This window comes from Lycium ferocissimum, chromosome 2 (assembly GCF_029784015.1).
Source record: "Lycium ferocissimum isolate CSIRO_LF1 chromosome 2, AGI_CSIRO_Lferr_CH_V1, whole genome shotgun sequence".
NCBI classification, from domain to species: domain Eukaryota; kingdom Viridiplantae; phylum Streptophyta; class Magnoliopsida; order Solanales; family Solanaceae; genus Lycium; species Lycium ferocissimum.
In genome coordinates this window covers 68,587,637-68,609,683 of record NC_081343.1, presented here as the reverse complement: position 1 = coordinate 68,609,683, position 22,047 = coordinate 68,587,637, and the positions used below count along the sequence as shown (strand labels likewise).

Sequence of the window (22,047 nt, the reverse complement as noted above, 5' to 3'; positions counted from 1 at the left end):
AAGTTACTTAATTTTTTCTTGATTAAATAAAATGACAAATATTTTCGGAGAAAAAAGATATTTAAGAAGTGACGACAAATATTTTCGGTATTTATGAAAAGATTTTGTTATATTAGACATTTTTTTATTTAAAATTATATAATTTTCTTAATTTTATCATTAAAATTTAAGTTAAGATACCTAAAATGAAATAAAGATTTTTTATCAAACAAGCTAAAAGGGTAAAATAACCCACGTGGGGACGGAGGTAGTAGTAAAAAGTAAAAGGAAGAAAAAATCCCCAAAGGGAACAAAAGAAAAGCCCCAAAAGCTGAATCTTTTGATAGAGGTGGGTGACTATTAGTCACGGAAAAAGAAAAAGGGCGTGCTGAGTCAGATTAAAAAGTGGTTAACTTTATTGAGAGAATCAAGAAAGAGAGGAAAGTGAAGATCTCTGGCCACACACAACTTATGGCTCACAAATAACAATCGCTATTTCTTGCTGATGTGGCACACCCCTCCCCTTCTCTAAAGGGTATTAACCTTTTTCTACACGTAATATCTACAAATTTGTTCAATATTTATTGCATTTCATTTTTACTATGGCCGGTTATTAGAAATGAATTCGGAATTTGAATTTACATATATAAGATTTAGGCAAAAACTATCAGATTCGTGCAAACTCGATGTAATCAGGTATCTGGATCAGCCCTTACATTAATTACACATGATGTTTGTAATATTAATTATATATTTCAAATTTGTTAAAAAAAGAGAGCAAATAAATGAATTTAAATATTCAAACAACAATAATTAGCAACACTCAATATATTTCTATAAGTTGAGGTTTGAAGAGGGTGGGTGTACGAAGACTTACATCTACCTTTGTGGGGTAGTGGTTTATGATAAAAGATTTTAAAAAGAAACATATTAACAGTACAAATATTAAAGATAATCAAAGTAAAAGAGACAACAATAATTATATAATCGAATCATAACATAATGTTAGCATAATATTGGTATGAAAACAGATAAATGATAGAACCGTGCTCTACCAAATAAACATTCAAAATATCCAAAAAATCACATCAAACTTATTTATAAAAAGGAAGAAAAATATAAAAGAGAATATGAGAAATCACACCTTTTTGGTAAACCACAAAAACCAACAAAACCTCAAAGCAGACCCAAAAGTCCCATAACAGAGGAAGTGTTTGTGAGTGTCAGATCTCTTTTTCTCTGGTGAAGTGTAAACATGTCAATTGAGAGATAATCCCAAAAATTCATATCATTTTATCTCTCTCTCTCTTTCTTCTGTTCTGTGCTATTATACTAAACCTTTTTTCTTTTTAATCTTTGGGACTTGCTAATGTCTGAAGCAATTGCTAGTAAGGAACCTGCCATTAAACTCTTTGGTCGAACAATTCAGTTGCCCTATGGAGAAGTTGAGCAAGACCACAAGGTATGATAATATATGCTTCTCTTTTTAGTATTTAATGACTTTGTTATTGTTTTTAAGTAATTCCAAGACCAGTTGTTGACTTTCCTTTTGGACCATATTGTTAGGGTTTTTGATGATTAATTTTGTTAGATTATACTGAAATGGAAGGGATCCATATTGGGTATATTTTGGTTATTTTTTTTTTCCTTTTTGGTGGGAATTTTTTACCTTATTTTGCTATTAGGTCATGTATGTATACTGAAATTTGCTAATTTTGTGTTTCTTTCTTTGTCTTGAACATATAAGTTCCTTTTTTTTTTGTTTTTTGTTTTTTGTTGAATCTCCATAAATGGTTAGCTAATTTCTAATGAAAAAATTACTGAATTTACCATTTTTGCAGCAATTTAATAGAGGTTTACTTATGCATAAGCATGTTTTTTACCTATATTTGACAAGCGTTGCCTGCATAAGCAACAGCTTTGCTTTGTTCATTGTTTACTTCAGATTTTTGGATATCAAATATTAATCTACTTGAACTTGTCAATTAATGTTTTGAAAAACGTTTTTATTGAGCCGAGCGTCTATTGCAAGCAACCTCTCTACCCCACAAAGGTAGGGGTAAGGTCTGCATACACTCCAGACTCCACTAGTGGGATATTCACTTGTGGGATTACACTGGGTTGTTGTTGTTGTTGAACTTAATTATCATGGGAAGCATCAAAGGACACAAGCTTCTTCTGTCTTTTGCTAATTCCTGTAATCGGTGATATGATATTATGGAAAAGATAATTTCTAAATAACGTGAATGATGATATCTTTCTTGACCACTCTATTTAATGCTCTTGCTATGACGAACACTCCAAAAGATACTTACGTCGTCAATTGCTCAAATTCTCCGTCCTCCGTCACTAACTTCTAAATGATAGTATGACTTCTATGTCATCCTTTTATCTTTGACCTTGACATTCTATCTATGACCTTGTCATGCTTCAATGACAGGGAAGTTCAGAAGTCAGTGTAGATATCAGGATCTATTGAAATCTTGTTAAACCCTGCCTGACTTTGACACGTCCATAAGTTATCTGTTACTTGAATAAAGTTAAAGAAACTAACTTGATTTATCCACTCTACGTACAGGGTCAGTGTGATGATTATAATGATGAGAATGAACATTTGACTACTGAAGATTTACTGGATCAGAATCTAATTCAACAGAAATGTGATATTATAAAGGAGTTACCTGATTATAATGACTGTTCAACTGCTCAAACGTCAAAAAGTGAAGAGGAACAGGGTGAAACAAGCAACTCACAGGAGAAAATCCTGAAAAAACCAGACAAGATACTTCCATGTCCTCGATGTAATAGCATGGAAACAAAATTTTGTTACTTCAACAATTACAACGTAAGCCAGCCTAGACACTTCTGCAAGAATTGTCAGAGATATTGGACTGCTGGTGGGACTATGAGGAATGTGCCTGTAGGTGCTGGTCGTCGGAAACACAAGAACTCGGTTTTGCATTACAGCCACATATCCGTCTCTGAAGCACTATCAAATGCAAGAACAGATCTTCCTAATGGATCCCAGCGACCTCCCCTCAAGCTCAATGAAACGATTCTTACATTTGATACTGACAAACCCCTATGTGAGTCAATGGTTTCAGTTTTGAACAGTGCTGATAAAACTACACAGAATTGTTCTGGGAATGGGTTCCACAAATATAATAATGGAGATGATCATTCCGATGAATCTTCAGTTACTGATGTAAGTTCAAAGGATAGTGATAATGGATTGACTGACATGCTAAGGCAGAACCGCAACAACTTTCCGCCGCATTTACCTTTCTTTGCTGGAGCTCCTTGGCCATATCCATGGATTTCTGTTCCACCTGGTTACTGTCTTCCTAGCATTCCTATGCCGTTCTTCCCTGCAAATGCTTATTGGGGTGGTACAATACCAGGTTCTTGGAATGTCCCTTGGATGTCTCCACCCAATGCATCCCAAAACCAAATAACTCCGACTTCTGGTCCTAATTCTCCAACTTTGGGGAAACATTCAAGGCATGAGAATGTGCTGAAATCGACGGGCACTGGGGAAGAGCTACGAAAAGAGAGTAATCCTGGGAAGCGCCTATGGTTTCCCAAAACATTGCGAATTGATGATCCAGGAGAAGCTGCAAAGAGTTCTATCTGGGCAACATTGGGAATAAAACATGAGGTAGTTGATTCAGTCGGTGAAGGTCTTCTCAAAGCGTTTCTGCCAAAGAGTGATGATAAGAACTGTGTTTCAGAAAACTCCTCTTTTTTACAAGTCAATCCAGCAGCAATGTCCAGGTCATTAAATTTCAATGAAAGCTCATAAACATGTGTCTTGGTAAGCCTTGTAAATGTTAAATGGTGGTTGCAAGATAGGAATTCTTCAGCTGATTATGCTTCTCTACAGTTATCTGCTGCTGACATTTCCTTAATTTCCCCCCTCTTGTTAGACCAGTTATTCACAGTGTAGTCGGAGAAATCTAGAGGTAGACTGTTTCTTTTACAAAATTAGAGTAAATCAATCTAGCTGCTAGTTGCCGCCTTTTTGTGAGAGTGAGGTCGGTGTTTCTTTGTTTCATATAAGGTTTTTGGGTATTAACTTTCTTAGTTGATGTATATATTTGTATTTGAGAAAGTGAGAGATATACTAGAGTCATCATGTGAAAACTCACAAATGTGGTAAAATAAGTTGGAGGTGAAATGAAGAGTTTCTTAACAGTTACCAGTTTCAAAAGAAGTGAAGAGTTTCTTTTTTACCTTATTGCCTTTTTCAAGTTATATTTTAATGCACCACCATTGATGGAGCTTTACAATGCATATTATAAACTTTTCTATCTTCCTCTATCAACTGGCCTTCTTTTCTTTTCCTTTCTTCTCTTTTTGGGACGGCTTTATATTATTTTTCAATTGAAAGGTACTAATAGGTATAATTGAACTATCCCACGTGCTTGTTTATGTTGTCCCTTACTAGAGGCAGAATGGGGGTTATTGTCCAACTCCTAGCATTTATATATGCAACTAAAGATTGGACTGCACTGCATGGATCAAAATAATGGCCTAAGGTTGAGATATTCTACTTAATTGTTGAAGAAATAGGCAAGATTCATTTTCAAGGGGATGGGGTGGGGGAGAGAGGTGGCGAGATTCTTCTCAGTTTTTAGTTTGTTATCAGGCTCTTGCACATGTTCTTTGCTGAACTGCTACCAAAAGAGATGGTGGCAGAAGGAAATCAGGTTCCTTTTTTTTTTTTTGATGAAGTAACAAGAAATTTCATTGCGGCATCCAGCAGATGCAGAATAATAAAAAGTTATAAAGATAACAAAACCCTGGTAGCTCAATTACAAAAAAGACTAAACTAAGAATCAGGTTCTTGTTATCTAATCATCAACTTGTTATAGGGAGAAGATGGAGGGATAGATTTTTTTCTTTTGAAATAGTAAGTATTATTGATGTCAAAGTCAGCACTAAGAAAGTGGTGGTTACATCCAAAAAAACATTAAAAAGAAGAAAACCCTGACTATCTATCCAAAAGATTCTATGAATTGTAACAGGGTTTCAGCATCCTCTACTAAATCCATTTTACACCAGAAGAAAACCAAAAAAATACAATCGGATTTGATTCTCCAGACTCAGCTCTTTTGTTTCAAAATATCTTCTATTTCTTTCCTTCTAGATGCTCCACCAAATGCTTGTTGGAATAGTATTCCATGCCTTATTTAAATGTTCGGGCAGACCTTTTCTCTTCCAGCTCAAAAATGGATCTGCTAAGGAAGTCCCTGGAAGTTGAGGAACATATGCCATATTTGAGCTGTAACAGGACAATGAAGGAATAGATGGCATTCTTCCCTTAACCTTAAGTCTCCTCACACAAAAAACATTTGTTGACTGGTTGAAAACATCTCCTTTATAGATCCTTTTGGGGTTAGACAAGCGTCCATGATGAACAATGACAAACTTCTTAGCTTCCAGGGATCAACATTACTCTGCTTCAAAAAGAGATTATAACTTGACTTTATAGAGAAGTTGCCAGATGATTTCGCTTTCCATGCCACTTGATCTTCACAGCTGTTTAATTCCTTGAAGGAGGATAACACATTAAAGAAATCTATAAACCTGTCGAGTGTCAAGTTTCCCCAGTTATTTGGATTTCTTCTAAATGTGATGGAGGGTTAGATATGTTTTACTGCATAAACTCTACACCCCTCATTTCTTGATACCGCTAACAATTGTTAACTTACTACTACATGGTGAATGTGAGAGATTCTTTGCTCATACTGGTGCAGCAATACAACAAGACAGTCTCTCCACCCTTAATCAAAGGCTCGATTCGAGCCCTAGAAATGAGACTCCAATCAGCAGGGGCCCCTAGAAATGGGAGACTCTAATCGGCAGGGGTGGATCCCTTATGCGAGACTATAGGATATCGGTCGGACCAGTGAGCCTTATGCCACACGAAACATTGGATTAGTTGGACCAGTGAGTCTTGATTACTGAATGCATAAAGCACAAAAAACGTACAGCAAGATAGACTTTGATAGAATATCTATTTCTACCTTTTTTAGCTGTTTCTCAAGTGCGAGTCCGATGCATATGCAGTGTCTATGTCTCGTTATACTGTGCTTGACTATAATATTAACCAAAAGATTTAAATGGTGGAACTTGTTCTCTTTTGAGACGATATTAGAATCAACTATTTTTGTGATCAGTCTTCTTGTTATCAAGGATTTAAATTTGCTTTAGTTAAACTACAGTGTTTCTGTTTTGTTCAGCAGCTTGAGGTTGCCTGGAAAACTCAAGTCGGCTGTAATTGCAAGTTATTTGTGCTACAATTGCGTTTAAAGTCAATACTCTTTCTTTGTTTGTATGGTAGCTGCTTTATTAAGGTTTTGTATGGAGTATTGGAGTATGGCAAAGTTATTGGGATTGAAAATCAAAAGTCAACTTCAATTAAAAATAGTTTAATATTTGCACTACCTTCCAAGTGATTCTTGATATATGGAAACGCTCCGGCCTCTAACATCCAAAAAAGACAAAAAGGGTTTAAGCAAACATTTATTTAAGGAGTTAAAATGGTGGTTTTCTTTTTAAAAAAAATTGGTGGTGTGGCAAAAGAAGAAGTTGTGTCTCTCCCTTAAGGCCTAGATAAAGTACATTTGTTTATGAAGTTTTAATTAAAGCGTGCAGATGTCCCCATCCAAGACAGCAAAAGAGGATATAATTGAAAAGCAAAGTTTTTAATTAGCCACTTGGAGAAAAGGTTTAATGGTGACACGTGATGCTCACCAAGTTCCCATTCAAAGGCATGCTTTATCAGTTTGGTTAATTAAGACCTCATTGTGATTTGCGAACATTCATGTGCATGCACAAAAGTTATCTGACAAGCTTTCTTCAGCCTCTGCAATTCAATATTTGGTTTTTATTATTGTTGCATTACATCTGAATCAACTACTAAGGTTTTAATCAATTTAAAATGCCCAATAAAGAGTAATTAATAATTAAACAATTTTTTGGTGAGTTTAACTACTATATCGTGATACTAAGATTTTCGTCGCCCTTTGACCCGAACACTCCTAAGAGCTAAAATGAAAGTTTGTCTTCTTTCTTCTAATTAATATGAACAAAGAAATTTATATTGTTTAATATAATTTTTGTTTCGATCCAACCAAAAATTATGATGACTTTCTGAAGTGTTGACTTTTTTATTATTTCAAAATAGAAATTTGATAGTGTCTTCTTAAACTAAGTTTCTTGAAAGTCAATTCAGGTAGCAACAAAATGAAAAGGAAAAAGTACTAGTAAAACAATCTATCAGAAGAGCTTAGTTAATTATTACTTACTAATAAAGGGAGATAAGCAGGCCGCAGGTCAACATGCCCGCTTCGGAATAGAGGGCAATTTGGTCATTTCAACTACAATGAAATAACATGATTGGCTGAAGAAGAAACTTACTGTAGCTGATGGATAAATTTTATGTTGCTTTGACTAAACTGTCCTTTGCTTATATCATCATTCAAAAGCATCACTTCTTTTTCCGTGCGACGTGGCATGAAAATGGAAGGTATTTTTTTTGGCCCACCCACCTTTTCTCTCTCCACATATTGCTTTTCACTAAGCAGGTAAGTAGTACCCCTGCTATGCAAGTACACTTTTTCTCTCTCTTTGATTATCATACACAGAAAGCTTTCAAATGGAGCCACTGAGGCAAGTATTTACTGTCCTTTGCTGCTTCGTTTTTTACTATAAAAGTTTAAGACTAACATATTACATTTAAAATTAACGGAGATCAGCAAATGTACACATGTGGATAATAACAACAGTGCAAAAGCCTTCTTCACTTTATCCTATTCGCAGTCATAAACCAATACCTCAATCTATTCGAGAGAAAATCCGTATACATTCCATAAGAAAGGCATTAGATGGCCTTATTTTCTAAATATCTACATTGTGAGAAATATATTAGAATTAATTATCAAAGTGTAGCAGTCCATCTGGATTTTAGAAATAATATATCTGATAATGTTGAAATGTTTGTGCCAGTATCTGTTTTTCAAAGAATACCAAATTAATTTTAAGTATGTTAGTATATGTAGGAGGACCGATAACTTGCAAACTTCCGCTAAAAAAATTAAAATCACATATTCAAAACTTATACATCTCCAAAATTCAAAAAAAAAAGTTAATCATCCATTTTAATATTTTCACCAGTGATTGAGCCTGTGCACAACACGAGGTTTTATAGCTTCAAGGTAATAATTGCAAAAACTTACTAAAAAAAATACATAGAATGCACCATTAGGCTCGTGCTATGCACGGGCAGCTGCCCACTAGTAGACTAATAAACGGGGTCGAAGTGCCTTACCTGAAGAAATAAGCCCTCGATCACCACTAAAAGTTGCGCAGAATAATAAATATTTTTCTATCCTTTTTCTGTAAAGTCACTTTGGTTTGAACTCTTTACCTCAAGGCTCAAGGTAGGACTTACTTGGCTAAAAATGGGTCGCTAAATAATTTTTTTAATTTACAGTCAAATATTTACGAATATTAGATGAATTTCATTTTGCATATACTCCCTTAGTTTCAATTTATGTGACATTTTTTTTTTTTTTTAATTTTGAAGTTTGAGTTTCGAAATTTCAATTGTGCCACATTAATTGGAACAACGACATTATATAATTACTCCGTCTGTTCCAATTTATGTGGCACTGTTCGCATTTCGAGAGTCGAATAGTTTAATTTTAATCATGAATCCGGATACGAAATCTTTAATTTTTTTGAGATAAATTTTAAATATTTGAGAACTACATAAAAAGCATTATACGTTAGAATAATTGACAAATCAAATTATTTAAAAGATATAGTATTATGATCAAATAAAAACTTGTTTGAATCTCAAAATTTGAAAGATGTCCACGTAAATTCAATGGATGGAGTATAAATTTTCTTCCATTTTTTGGTACGAATCTAAATAATTGAACCCGAAAACAGTAACCTCGGATAAAAAACAAAAAAGGAAAGCAAAAAGGGCCCCATGGAACTGCCACCACAACAATAACGGATCTGAGAGCACTATCTTACGTCTCCGAACTCTATATATATAGTCATTTCGTAGATTTCTAGGTTCTCTACTTATCCCACCTTACTAGTATAACCCTTTTCACTCTCACAAAAGGTTACAGAGCTATTTTCCAGTTAACAAGAAATCTATCATCAATGGGGCGTTCCACTTTCGTTGTGGCATTTTTTCTCATGCTTTTCTTCACTCTATCTCATGGTAAATTATTTCTACTTCTTTCTTGTTCTGCTTCTTTGTGGACTTTTTTTTTAACTGTTTTGCTTTTTTACTTACTCATTTCTTTTGATTTGTGTAGGGATCGGTAGAAAAATGATCGATTCTTTTCCCCATGGCCATACCCATAGGGTACTTCAGGTTGGTTTCCTTTCTTTCAATTTAAATTTGCGCTTTCAGTCCCTGAAAAAATGATCAATATTTATTTTCGTCCTCGTAACATTTGAATAAGCACATTCAACTTTTAAGTAATTGAAATGTTTGCTTGTGAATTTATATAAATTTAACGAATAATTTAATGTTAAGTCATTTAATTATTCATGAATTATGTTATTTTTGTAGAATTATACTTCTAAAAACAATCTAAATAATACTATATACTTATGTAAAGGGACCAAAAATACATTTTAATGCCTTTGCATATAAAGGCACGAGGTATGAAAATGAAAGAAAGATTTTAAAAGTCTAAAACAAGTCATGTATACTTCTTCAATCAAAGAGTAAGCCAAAATCACTCAACTTTTAAGTAATTGAAATGTTCACTTTTGATCCTCCTGCTCGCAAATTTCTATATATTTAACGAATTATTAACTGTTAAGTCATTTAATTACCCTCATATTATGTTAAGTTTGTAGAATTATGCTTCTAAAGACAATTTAGATACTCCTTTGAAAGGGACCAAAAATACATATTAACGCCTTTGAATATAAAGGAATTGAGACATAGTTGATAGTCTAGTATTCTCTTTGTCCCAATTTATGTGATATTCTTTCCTTTTTTGTCCATTTAAAAAAATAATATCATTTTATATATAATAACACTTTAATTATAACTTCCTATTCTAATTTTAATCTCAATGAGATAATCTATAATCACACAAACATTTATGAACTATAAAGTTCAAAAGGTTTTTTTCCATTCCCGACTAAACACAGGGCGTACTATGTTAGTTCATCTCTTTTATTATTTGGGTCTAAAAGAAGGGCATTTTGTTTGGGCACTGACATAACAGGAAAAATCAAGTGAAACTTATGAGCTGGACTATATCGATGCTGGCCCAAACTTCAATGCTCATGGTGGTATTCCTGGTTCTCCACCTCACCCATCAGGAACACCTGCTACTCATGACTGAATTAATTTTGTAAACTCTATGGAGTTTTTTCTTACTTACATCTGTTGATGGGACTTGTAGAAAGTTTAGTTTTTGTAATTGGGCTTTAAGTTTGTAGGGCTTTGTTTTCATCTGGTTCATTTTCAGTTCATGAAATATCAAAATGTTTTGTTTGTTGTGTTCCCTTTGCTTTGTATAAATAAATAATTGGTAGCAGACTGATAGATTACCATGTTTTAATCTTATTTATTCTAGCAAACAGTTTGACATGTGAATATGTGATTGTCAAGTGCTATATATCGCTATTTGTCAAGTGCTATATATCGCTATTCACCACTGACCAACCCTTGTTTATATATATATATATAAAAGTAAAATTAACAAAATGACTACCTTTTGATAGTTTCCTATCATTTATAGCTACCTTTTAAAAATTACCATTTGTAGCTATGTTTTCCCAAATTAAAGTATTTTTTTGGATGTATTTGATGCTTATAACATAGTAACACAATAAAAAATAAAACATATCCCTTGATTTAAGGCCATAACGGTGGGATCAATTAATTAGCTATTAATTGGCATTTTTTACCATACCCTTTCACAAAATCAGATTTTAGATTACCTTTCCATAACCATTTTCTATTCCTCCATCCAATCTTCAACATTCAAACATAAAAAATCAAAAATTCAAAATTTGAAAACATTCAACATCCAATATATTTGAAGTTTTCAATATTGATTTCGTTTTGATTTACACATGTATTTGATAGCATAACCAATGTTTTTGAAGTTACCAATTAAACCCCGTGTATTTTTATATTAAATCTCATGTATTTGTGTGAGTAACAATTTGCATCACACATGTATTTGATGGATTAATTTGAACAAAATACACAGAAATATAAAAAAACTTACATAAATACACCACCAACCACAACAATTGGTAGCTATATCATAGAACATACACAAATACATATATTTTTCATCTTTTCAAAACCCTAAAAAACCCTAGCCACAGATCAAATGCAACTCGGTCCAAATTTATGGGCACTGGTTCACAGCCCAAAAGTCTTGGCATTTACAGCTACAACTTGCCCACAATGGGAGATAAGCGCATAGCCATAATGAATGATCATTCTAGTTGGAACATCATTCACATAAAAAAGAAAATGGAAAGGTTAATTGCCTTCTTATGTTTAATTTGTCCACAAAGCTTGAAATCATGGAAACCAAAAAAAATTGAGAGGGCGGCGCCACCGTGGTGGCGGTGGTTGATAGAAGGAGAGAGAGAATTTTTTAGGGATTTGAGAAATGAAAAATCTGAAATGGGTAGTGAGTGAGAATAGAGAAAGTCAAAAATTTGTGAAAAAGGAGAGAGAATGGTAATGTATATTAAGTGATTAATATTGTTACCATTAAAAGAGAGATATGAGATTGGGGGTGTAAAATTTTAGGTGTATTTGTGCACCAGTAATTGAAAGTTACTTTGTAGCTATATTAGTTAAATAAATTCAAAAAGTATTTAGTTATTATTAGTAATTAAAACAAAAGGTAGCTAATATCACTAATTATGTACTAAAATAGTTATAACACGTAATTTTTCCTTAAAAAAAACATCTTATTAGTGAAGGCTATTTTATCTTGGGCCAAGACAACCTAGCAAACATCATATGACCCACTCTACCGACGGACTCGGCCCAGCCTTTAAACGGATACAAAAGATTCTGATCCTAACTGATCTGGAATGTTTTTGAAGAAATTGCACGGTTTGGCTTTCAAATGAGCTGGTCTTTAATTTTTGTCCTTAAAAATCAAATCTAGGCATAAGTTGTTTAAGGGATAGAGGCATAACTTGTGAAATATTATAATGCGAAAGTATAACCTATGCTTCACGAAAATATTAATTGGATTGAGGGATAAAAATTAAAGACTAGCACAAAATTTGACCCATTTTGTTGTTAATTACGCCAATTCGCACGATTGCCCCTATTTTAGGGTGGTCTTTAATTTTTGTCCTTCACCTAAATAAGTGCCTGAAATACCCCGAGGTTATGGATTGGAACCCTGCTCAGTGAAAAAAAAATCGCAAGGCAAATGTTCGCAAAAGTTATTCCTTAAGGAATAACTCAGGCAAAGATTATGTCTTATAAGACAAAACTTAGTTATGCCTTAAGGCATAACTTAAAACTATAGAAGTTATGCCTTATAAGGCATAATTTGTCTTAAGGAATAACTAAATTTTACCTTATAAAGCAAAACTTTCGTAAAACCTTGTCTTGTAAAATTGTTTTCTTATTCTTTGAGTTGCGTTAAAACCCAGAATCTCGAGATATTTTTGGTCATTTTTTTAAACGAAGGACAAAATTAAAGTCCAGCAATTTGAGGGGGCAAAAGAAAGACCAGAGCCTTTGACGGCCAATCCGCGTAAAAAAAATGCTTTTAGATGGCGCCTTCCTGGTATATCATCTCCATCTTCTTTTGGCCCAAAATGAAAATTTAACAAAAGCAACGCTTTTACTTTTTGCAATTAATTGTCCTGGAATCTTAGCAAAGTAAGTAACTAATTCCTAACTCGCCCGAAACTTCGAGGATAGTTCAATTTAATATTATTTTTGTTGTAATTTAAATAGGAAGATGAAAAATAGCAGAAACTTCCCCAGCAGTCCTGAGGTACAAGGAAATTCATTGAGTTGTGATTTTCTTTTAGTACATATTTTGCTGCCCAAGGCTAAGAGAATTCGTTACTTAAAAGGAGGAATCCGCATGAATAAGTTAGAAATAGGGAAGACACAAATAGAGTTGCAGAACTTGAATGAGCCAATGGGAAACCAGAATATTACAAAATGAAAATGTCAACACGGCAAAACAGATTTTAAATTGAATGTTGAAATTTTTCACATAGTAGTTAACCAAACACTTCCAAGTTTGTTCTATGATATACTGATCCAGTCTTCAATCAACATGTGAGCTATAAAAATCTGGTTATAAGTTCGAAGGGTATCGCAGACGTAAAATTTCTAAAATCAATTGATTGAAGTATCCAATAGGGATTTATAGCCTTGTTCAAACAGGAAGTTCATTAATTTTTCCAACTTTGGCAAATTACAATAAATTTTTCTTTGTAGGCAGCCCTCTAACTTGCGCTAAAATATGGATTTTGAATGTCTAAGAGAAAGATCATATATGTAAAGTAAATACCAAACCTGCACCGCCATTGATTTATTGTTGATACCAAAAACTAAAATGAAGCAAACAAAAAGAAAACAATGCGTCTTAAAGAAAATGCACCGCCCAATACCCACTTCCATTGGTTTATTGTTGATCATTTTGCTTGGCGAACAAAAAAAAAAAAAAAAAAAAAAAATTAAAACTGCTATTGATTTATTGATTAAAGAATAGACGTACTGGCTGAAATTAGTACTCTCTTATTGACTTCTTCGTTATCCGTGCATACTAGTAGTCATAGTATTCTTTCTTGTATGTCCTTATATTTCGATAGTATTTTCTTATCTTTTCTGCTTCTTTGGATTCTTTGTTATTACCTCTGACTTATCTGATTGTTTTTAACTACGCCGTCCTATTATATTTGCTATTTCGGCTTATTACCACTATCTATTATTACTAATACTTTTTATATCTCGCTTTAGTAGGGGTTTATCGAAAGCATACCATCCCCGCCCGTTAAAAGGTAGGGGTAGATGCTCGCGTGCGTTCTACCTGGGCCGCGTGATGGGATTATACTAGGTATGTTGTTGTTATTCTTTATTGACTTCTTCGTTATAATAATAATATTAATATGAAAAGTCACGGATTTCTATTTCATGGGTTTTAATAGCCGCAAGCTTGTCTAGGCCCTTAAGAAAGAAAAAAAGGACAAAAATTCTCACAAAAAAATTAGAAATTTAAACTTGCCGCACCTTTTACTTTCAGAAGAAAAAAAAAAGGGAAAATTTTGAAGGGAGTACTAATTGATCTTCATTCTTCTTATTGAAAAGTAGCATATGACTTTTACAATCTTTTTCTCTTCGTGTATTTCACGATCAACCTACTTGGTCAAGTTTGGAATTCCATCCGTGTAGAATTAGACTAGATTGAATTGATGTATATTGTTTCCACTTTGAAGTGCATGGAAAATTCACTAAAGTGCTTAGTGCCCGGCTGCTAAGAACTTTCAGTCAACCTTTTACCAAAAGAAAAAAAGTTATGTTGGAATGAAAGTGATAGTACAATATTTCAAAAGAAAGAATCTCTACTGTCTGTTTCGTAAAAATAATATTTTCCCGTGATGTACAAAGAGTTATTTTAAGTATTATAGAGTTAATAAAAGAGTTAGGTTCAAGCGCACGGGAATTGAGCCAGAAAAAATATATGGTAGATTTTCCTGCTACTTCTTTTACTAGATTTCATCTCATCAATTTTTTAACGAATAATTATACCAGATGAGATTGGTGAATTACTCTCCCCCGATTTAAAAAGAGTGTCCATTTAGCTATTTACATATTCTTTTAAAAAATTCTAACACCTAGATAAAAATAGTTAATTTGATTAAATTGCCTCTAATTAAATAGGTATTGAGATTTGGTCACTTAACACTGGCAAATTTAGAAAAATAAGTTTAATTCTTTTTTAATTTGGTAAGTGAACACTTTTTTTGAACAAAAAAATAAAAATTAAGTGCACACTCTTTTTGAATCGGAGGGAGAATAACGAATATGTCTTTCACTGTGGCAAAATATCTTTCAAAATAATATTATTAAAATGCCTCAAGCGTGAATGACTACTGTAATTTTCCAACAAATTACACGAGGAGTATTAAAATCTATGAGGAAACTCCAGGGTATCTTCCTTCTTATAATGGTCAACACTTTAACTTTTTGGTCATTGAAAGAGGCTTATTTGTGGCACAACCAACCAGAAACTGACAACAACGCCAAAAAAAATAAGCAGTCCAGCCTGCCCCACCATATTTCCAACAAGAGGCAAATGACTCTTCCCATCAAATTAGGAATTGAAGAAACTTCCCGTGACACTTCCATTGGGTGGAAGACCTAATCTTGATAATTTGAGTCACATTTTCCCACGAACTCCTCAATATGCACCCACTAAGCACCTTCCTCCTCTTAAACTTTCAAGCTAATTCAACACCTTAGTTAATTTCCTCTTTGTACACTATATATATATTTCCCTAGTCCCTTCCACAATTCTCATCAAAACCAAAACAACAAACTCTCTTTTCCTCAACCTTTCTGCATGCAAGAATATCAACCGCCTTTTACTACTACAACAACAAAGAGACATTTCTCTTCTTCTCCATCTCAATCAAGAATATTAATTATTTTTAACTTCCAATTATAAACATGGCAGCTCCTAGTTATTTGAATCGCTTTCCATTCAAGAAGTTCCCTGTAACTACTATTCCAGTGCCTCTGCTAATTCATGGCGCGGTGGGGTTCTTCTTTCTGTATATAATATTTGATTTTGCACGAAGACTTTTTAGTTTTTTGTCCTTTGATAAATCCGAAGTGTGTTCTCAAGGTGAAAAGGAAAAAACTTACCAAAAGGTGACATCTTTTAGTGAAAAATTAATTGATGGAAGCTTATGCAAGGAAGAGGTAGAAATGGTTATGGCTAATTTGGGTATTTTTGCCAATTCTGAAGGTGTGAAAATTCAGGAGAGGTTGGATTCTAATGACATTTTTGAACTTTTTGGAGAGGAATTAGAAGCTAAAGAGCAAGATGTAAAAGAAGCTTTTGATATATTTGATGAGAACAAAGATGGATTTATTGATGAATTGGATTTGCACAGAGTTCTTTTTGCTCTGGGATTAAAGCAAGTTGCAGAATTGGATAATTGCAAGAAGATGATCATGGCTTTTGATGAAAATGAAGATGGGAAAATTGATTTCCAGGAATTTGTCAAATTGTTTTAAGACTTTTGGTTGACAATCATTGTAAAAAAAGGTAAAAATTGGATGAACAAAGACATGTAATATTTTTTAATTTGTTGGATTCACCCTTGCTTTTGATGATCATCAATTTTGCTCAAATTGTTTGCTTTTGTGTAATTTTTTGGATTATAGTTGTGTCATTATTTTCACCGTTTAGAATATATAGGATTGTCTTAGGGACTCTTGTGAATGGGGGCGGATTTAGACGGTGGTGACACCCTCCATAAAAAATTACATTATATATATAGGTTAGATTTTTTGTATTTATGTACATATATTAACTTTTATTTACTCTGAACAAATTTAAAAAGTTAAATGTGTTCAAAATTGCCTCTAGTATCCTAGGTTTGATTTCCAGAGACAACATTATTTTTTATATTTAGGGTGTGTTTGGTACGGAGGAAATGTGTTTTTGGAAAATAAGTGAATTTCTACTTGTTTTCTCATGTTCGTTTGGGTAGTGAAAAATAAGTGAATTTCTTACTTATTTTCTCATGTTCGTTTGGTGGGTAGAAAATATTTTCCGGAAAATACCCATTCAAGCCCCACCAACTCCACGCCAACCCCCACACCCATCCCCCCCCCCCCCCCACAATATTTTTTTGGAAGTTTTTAATTTTTTCTTTGAATTTTCTACACCACCACATGTCCCCCCACCCCCTGCGGACCCATACCACACCCACCCACCCACCATCCCCCACCAAAAAAAAGTTTTAAAAGTTACCTTTTTTGAATTTTTACGCCCCCTCCAAAAAATTTAATTTTTAACCACACAAACTTTCAATTTTTATAATTTTTTTATGAAGATAAAATTAAATATGAAGTAGAAAATTCGAGGGGGGGGGGGGGGATGTAGAGAATCAAAAAAGAAAACATTTCAAAACATTTTAAAAAATTAATTTTTTTTGGAGGGGCTGGTGGGGGTGTCCGGGGGGGGGGGGGGAGCGGTCGTTGGGGTGGTGGGGTGAAAAAAATAAAAAAAATAAACTTTTAAAACTTTTTTTAAGAAAAAGAAAAAGGTATTTGGGGAGAGGGGTAGAAAACTCAGAAGACAAATAAAAAAAAATTTGGGGGGGGGGGGGGGAGGGCGGTGGGGTGCGGGGCGGGATGTGGGGGTGTAGAAAATCCAAAAGAATTTTTTTTTTTAGGGGGGTGCGGGGAGGGATGTGGTGGTGTAGAAAACCCAAAAGAAAAATTAATTTGTTTTGGGGGTGGGGGTGGGTGGTGCATGGGTTGCTAGAGTGGGCGGGGTTTGGGGTGGTGCATGGGTTGCGAGAGTGGTTGGGGTTTGGGTTGGGTGGGCGTGGGGGTGGGTGGTGCATGGTTGCGAAAGTGGTTGGGGTTTGGTAGTTGGGGGTTGGTGGTTGGTGAAATGTTACTTGTGGATTTGTTTTTCCTACTTTGATTAGGGAAGTCACTTTTCACATTTTTTAGGAACTTGTTTTCCTAAGGAAAATGTTTTTCAAAATTTTTGACCAAACGAACATGTGAAAATTGAAAAACTCCATACCGAACATACCCTTAGCTTTTGTTATTTTTTCTGAACAACTGAGTTAAAATCCTGAATCCGTCACTACTTGTGAAGACTATACTGATGAAGGATAAAAGCTGGCTATCATAACATGGAAGAGGCAACCTTAATCTGGTACTTTAAATCTTTCCTAAATTAATTGGCTTATTTTGCATATCGAGAGACGTTGAGGATTAAGGCTATTTAATACTTAGACAAATTTATACACAATAACAAAGTGTCGGTATTAATCTTAGACAAATTTATCTCGATAGTCTAATCTTGAAAACTAACATTGTAACTTAGGTGGCCTTATTTATGCAATTTTCCTAATTTCTTACATGTCCGATCTTTTTTTTTTTTTTTTCATTTCCCCAGTAAGGTTGATTTTTACTTTATAGACTAGTAGATTCTTGAACATCCAAGCATGAACTCTGGATTCGTCATAGGCGGCAATTCTCATTAATAATAATATGTACAGCCAGTAATTGAGGACATGAGTTGTGCCTTAAGCATAAACTGGCTGGTCGTAATATTAACAGATCCTAGTTGATAAACTCTCTCTTAAGAAATTATAACTAAAAAATTGTTACATGCTTAATTAAAATATAACTATAATTATGTTCTGAATGATATTGCAAAAAATGTTGTAGAGGTGAGTGATACTACAAGAGTTATTAAGAATGAATAGTCTACTTAAAAGAAATTATCTTGAAATGATTTCAGTTAGATATCGTTAATTCTATATCATTTAACTCTCATAAAATAATTCTTAGTTCTCATAAACACGTAGTTTCTAAAAAATGATCCAACATTTGCTAAAACCCGAATGTCAAATTAAATCTAAAGAGATTATGTTAAAACAAATGTCACATCATTTATCGGAAATTTTATATTGAGATTACTATCAAAATGCGGTGACCCCAAATAAACCCTTAAGGAAGACGAGGAAAAAAGATTAAATTGAAGGTGGTACAAACATTCTCACCTTGAAAAGGCAGTTGCTGCTGGACTCATTGAATCACTCACGTAATGCCTATAAATACAAGGGCATGTTTGGCACTCAACGATTCATTATCCTAGAAAATGTGGCCCACTATGTTTTCTATAAAAAAATTCTGACAATTCATCATCGATCCCAAACTTATACCAGTACTTTAAAAAGCTTTTTCGGGACGAGCCTTGGGGCTAGACAATTCATCATCGATCCCAAACTTATACTAATGGGGAGAACACCAGTAATCAGTATCGCATTCCCTGTGAAATTGAAAACCTTGATGGAGGATACATTCCTCGAAAGTCATTGAGCTCTTATTTATATTCGGGTCAATATATAGCTCTCTGGATAAAAGTATACCATGTCAGGGCCATTAATTTGAAAAAGTTGTTTGATTCCAACTTTTCAATTAATATATTTTACATAATTAAAAGTAGATTATTTCAGCATTCCAAGTATATTGGAATTTTCAGAATAGGTCTGATTCGGTTAATTTTGGTTGTAATTAAATGTCAATGATACTAATAAGTTATCTTTCTAATATAAAATGGATGATTATATTAGAGTACATTGTTACAGAAATTAGGAACTTTCTAAAACTACATTCTCTAGACGCTCACACTTATCCCTATGTGAACACAATAGTTTCTCCACATCAATTTTTATATATACCGCACCGGTAAGTAGTTGTGACACTCCGGTGATGCGAAGGTGCTATAAGAGAACAAAGTAGACCTAATCTCACATGAAGATGTCTCAAAATACCTACACCAGTACACCCTCTAAAAATCACAGCCGACTAAGTTAAGTAAAGAAACGAAATCCAAAAAACCATATAGGTGATACAATTAATTGGAATTAAGGTTTAGTTGTTATGACACTAGCATTAAGTCTATTGTTTGACACAAGTCCTTTTAAAGTTAAAAGGAAAAGGATTTAAAAATAAAAATTCAAACGAAATTTGGCGCAACCTGAAAACTGGCAATAGAGAACCAAAAATATTAACAGGTCATGGTTCTCAAATTGATATGTCCCCTTACGCTTAGTACGATCCAAAATACTAGCTAGAATCCAATGCTAAAGAAGTATTGCAGTTGAAATTACAAGGACCGGTTAACTTGTAGAAAATCTTGCAGTTAAAGAAGCGTTCCTTTGAACAACACTAAAACTAAGGCAATCATTAGCGTAAACTTAGTGAATTGACTATAATGTCAACTTGGTTATTTTATTGTTAGAATTAAACTATACTCAGTTTGAACTTTACAAATGCTAAGAGAATGTTACGAAGCAGGTTGCTTGACATTGACTAAGATCATATGCAGAATACTATATCAATTTTACGTTGTTCATTTTAAAATAGAGGAAACAATTGCGTATAGTAAAAATGAGTGACGTGTAAGTTCCCACTGTATATTTGAAAGTAATTTTCTGGACAATAATTTCTCATAGTCAAAATAGTAAAAATAAAACAGCTAATACGAAATAGAAGAAATAGAACTTTGTAGCGGTCGAGACATAAAATGAGCAATGAAATACCATAGCCAACAATTTTAGACGCAACTCTACAAGATCAGAAATGTCCACAATCAGTTGAGTGAGCGCTATCAGAATTTGAGGGAAGTCATACGGTTATATTTCTATCTTATCCAAGAAAGCTAAAGATCACGATGAAGATATGGAAGAATATGATGCAAAGTTCGAAACTAGGTTTTCTATTTCTGCTAATGGATTGGTATTTATTTGTGTTCATGTGATTGAGAAAGGGGTTATATATCATGGGACGTAGGCTAGAAGAAGATTTCTTTAAACTTAAGTAGTGTGTTTTAAACTTGGATGAGATATTACATCAGATATTACACTACTGAAAATTCTTGAGATAAAAAGTTGTCATTTGGTCACAACAGATTATTCATTCACTGTTGGTCAAACTGTGTTGCATATAGGGAATCCCAATACCTACATGCATGTGATAATTCTTGACTGGTAAAATTAGATTTTTCTGTATAATTTATAGTATGCCTTTACTTGAAGGCAATCTTACTTGCAAAGAGTATGCTCCATCTCCCTTAATGGTCACATAAAAATATCCATCATACTAATAAGTTATCTTTTTTAATATAAAATAATATCATATTTGTCAAAATAATAAATTTATAAAGTTCTCACTATTAAAATAAGAAAACTGTGATTGTAGACAAAGCTAGGAAAACTATACTATTCGAGCTCCTTTTTGTAAACTTCTTGGAGGTGTGATGTACATTGTTATGCCATCACTAGATACGTTATTTAAAATGTTTTATACATCAATATATTAGATAATTATGATAAAATATATAATATTAGATATATAAATATTAAAATTAGATGCATTATTAAATTAAGAATTGAAAAGTATTACATATCAGTGTTTTAAAAGGCGGGGCGTTTTACATATGCATCAGCGAGGCGTAAGCCCCGAGGCACGGGGCGTAAGCCTCTTGGGCATTTAATTTTTAGTATTTCATAAAATAATATAATTACAATAAATACTTTTAAATACGTAAAATTACATAAAAAATAAAAGATATATATATCTATGTGTGTATTGTTTATACTTGTAAAATTATGTTATATATAATTACAAGTTGTAAGTGGCGTATAATGGGTTGCTTTGATTAGTTTTTTTCTGAGGATCAAGCATTATATATATATTGCTATCATACTATTCACTTTATCTTAGTATTACAATTAAAACGTAACTCCTTCATAAATAAAAATAAAATTGCTTTGAAATAGTGAAATAATAAAATATGATAATTTTGATACATAGGACAAAAGATCAATGACAAGTAAAAATGTACAATTCGGTTATGTATTTTTAAAAGAAATATAAAGTGATATTCACCCTCATGATTTTCTCAAATGTATGCAATACTACGACTTGTTATTTGAGTTACACTCAATCTTCTTATTTCTATAGATGAAAAACTATTAAGTATCATTCATTTGTTAAAGAATTATAAGGGTCAACGATTCTGATTAAGGAATTTAACACATAATTTGTGTAAAAACTGTTAGGCGAGCCCCGAGCGTTAGGCGTTAGCCGTATTTAGGGCGTACAGTCGGGCGCTTGAGGCGTAAGCCTCACAGGAACTAAGCCCCGCACATGAGCCCCGGGGCATTTTGCCAGTGCCTCGCCCCGGGGCGAGCCCTGAAACTACCTTTTAAAACACTATTAAATATGTGAAAAGATCTTGTACA

At 33.5% G+C, this 22,047-nt stretch overlaps 2 protein-coding genes across 2 annotated transcripts; both read left to right on the top strand.

Annotated features, from left to right (window-relative positions):
* The first annotated feature begins 1,080 nt into the window (after positions 1-1,080).
* On the top strand, positions 1,081-4,299 carry LOC132047089 (cyclic dof factor 2-like). Its single transcript, XM_059437984.1, has 2 exons — positions 1,081-1,441; positions 2,558-4,299. Exons 1-2 carry the CDS (start codon positions 1,349-1,351, stop codon positions 3,779-3,781), a joined length of 1,317 nt encoding a protein of 438 aa, XP_059293967.1. The 5' UTR covers positions 1,081-1,348; the 3' UTR covers positions 3,782-4,299.
* An 11,410-nt stretch (positions 4,300-15,709) lies between these two features.
* Positions 15,710-16,282, top strand: LOC132047897 (probable calcium-binding protein CML46). The gene has a single exon (XM_059438873.1). It carries the CDS (start codon positions 15,710-15,712, stop codon positions 16,280-16,282), a length of 573 nt encoding a protein of 190 aa, XP_059294856.1.
* The last annotated feature ends 5,765 nt before the right edge of the window (positions 16,283-22,047 follow it).

Coding starts and splice junctions, on each gene's coding strand:
- LOC132047089 (XM_059437984.1), top strand. CDS start 1,349: ATGTCTGAAGCAATTGCTAGTAAGGAACCTGCCATTAAACTCTTTGGT. Junction 1,442..2,557: donor AAGTTGAGCAAGACCACAAG/GTATGATAATAT, acceptor CTCTACGTACAG/GGTCAGTGTGATGATTATAA.
- LOC132047897 (XM_059438873.1), top strand. CDS start 15,710: ATGGCAGCTCCTAGTTATTTGAATCGCTTTCCATTCAAGAAGTTCCCT.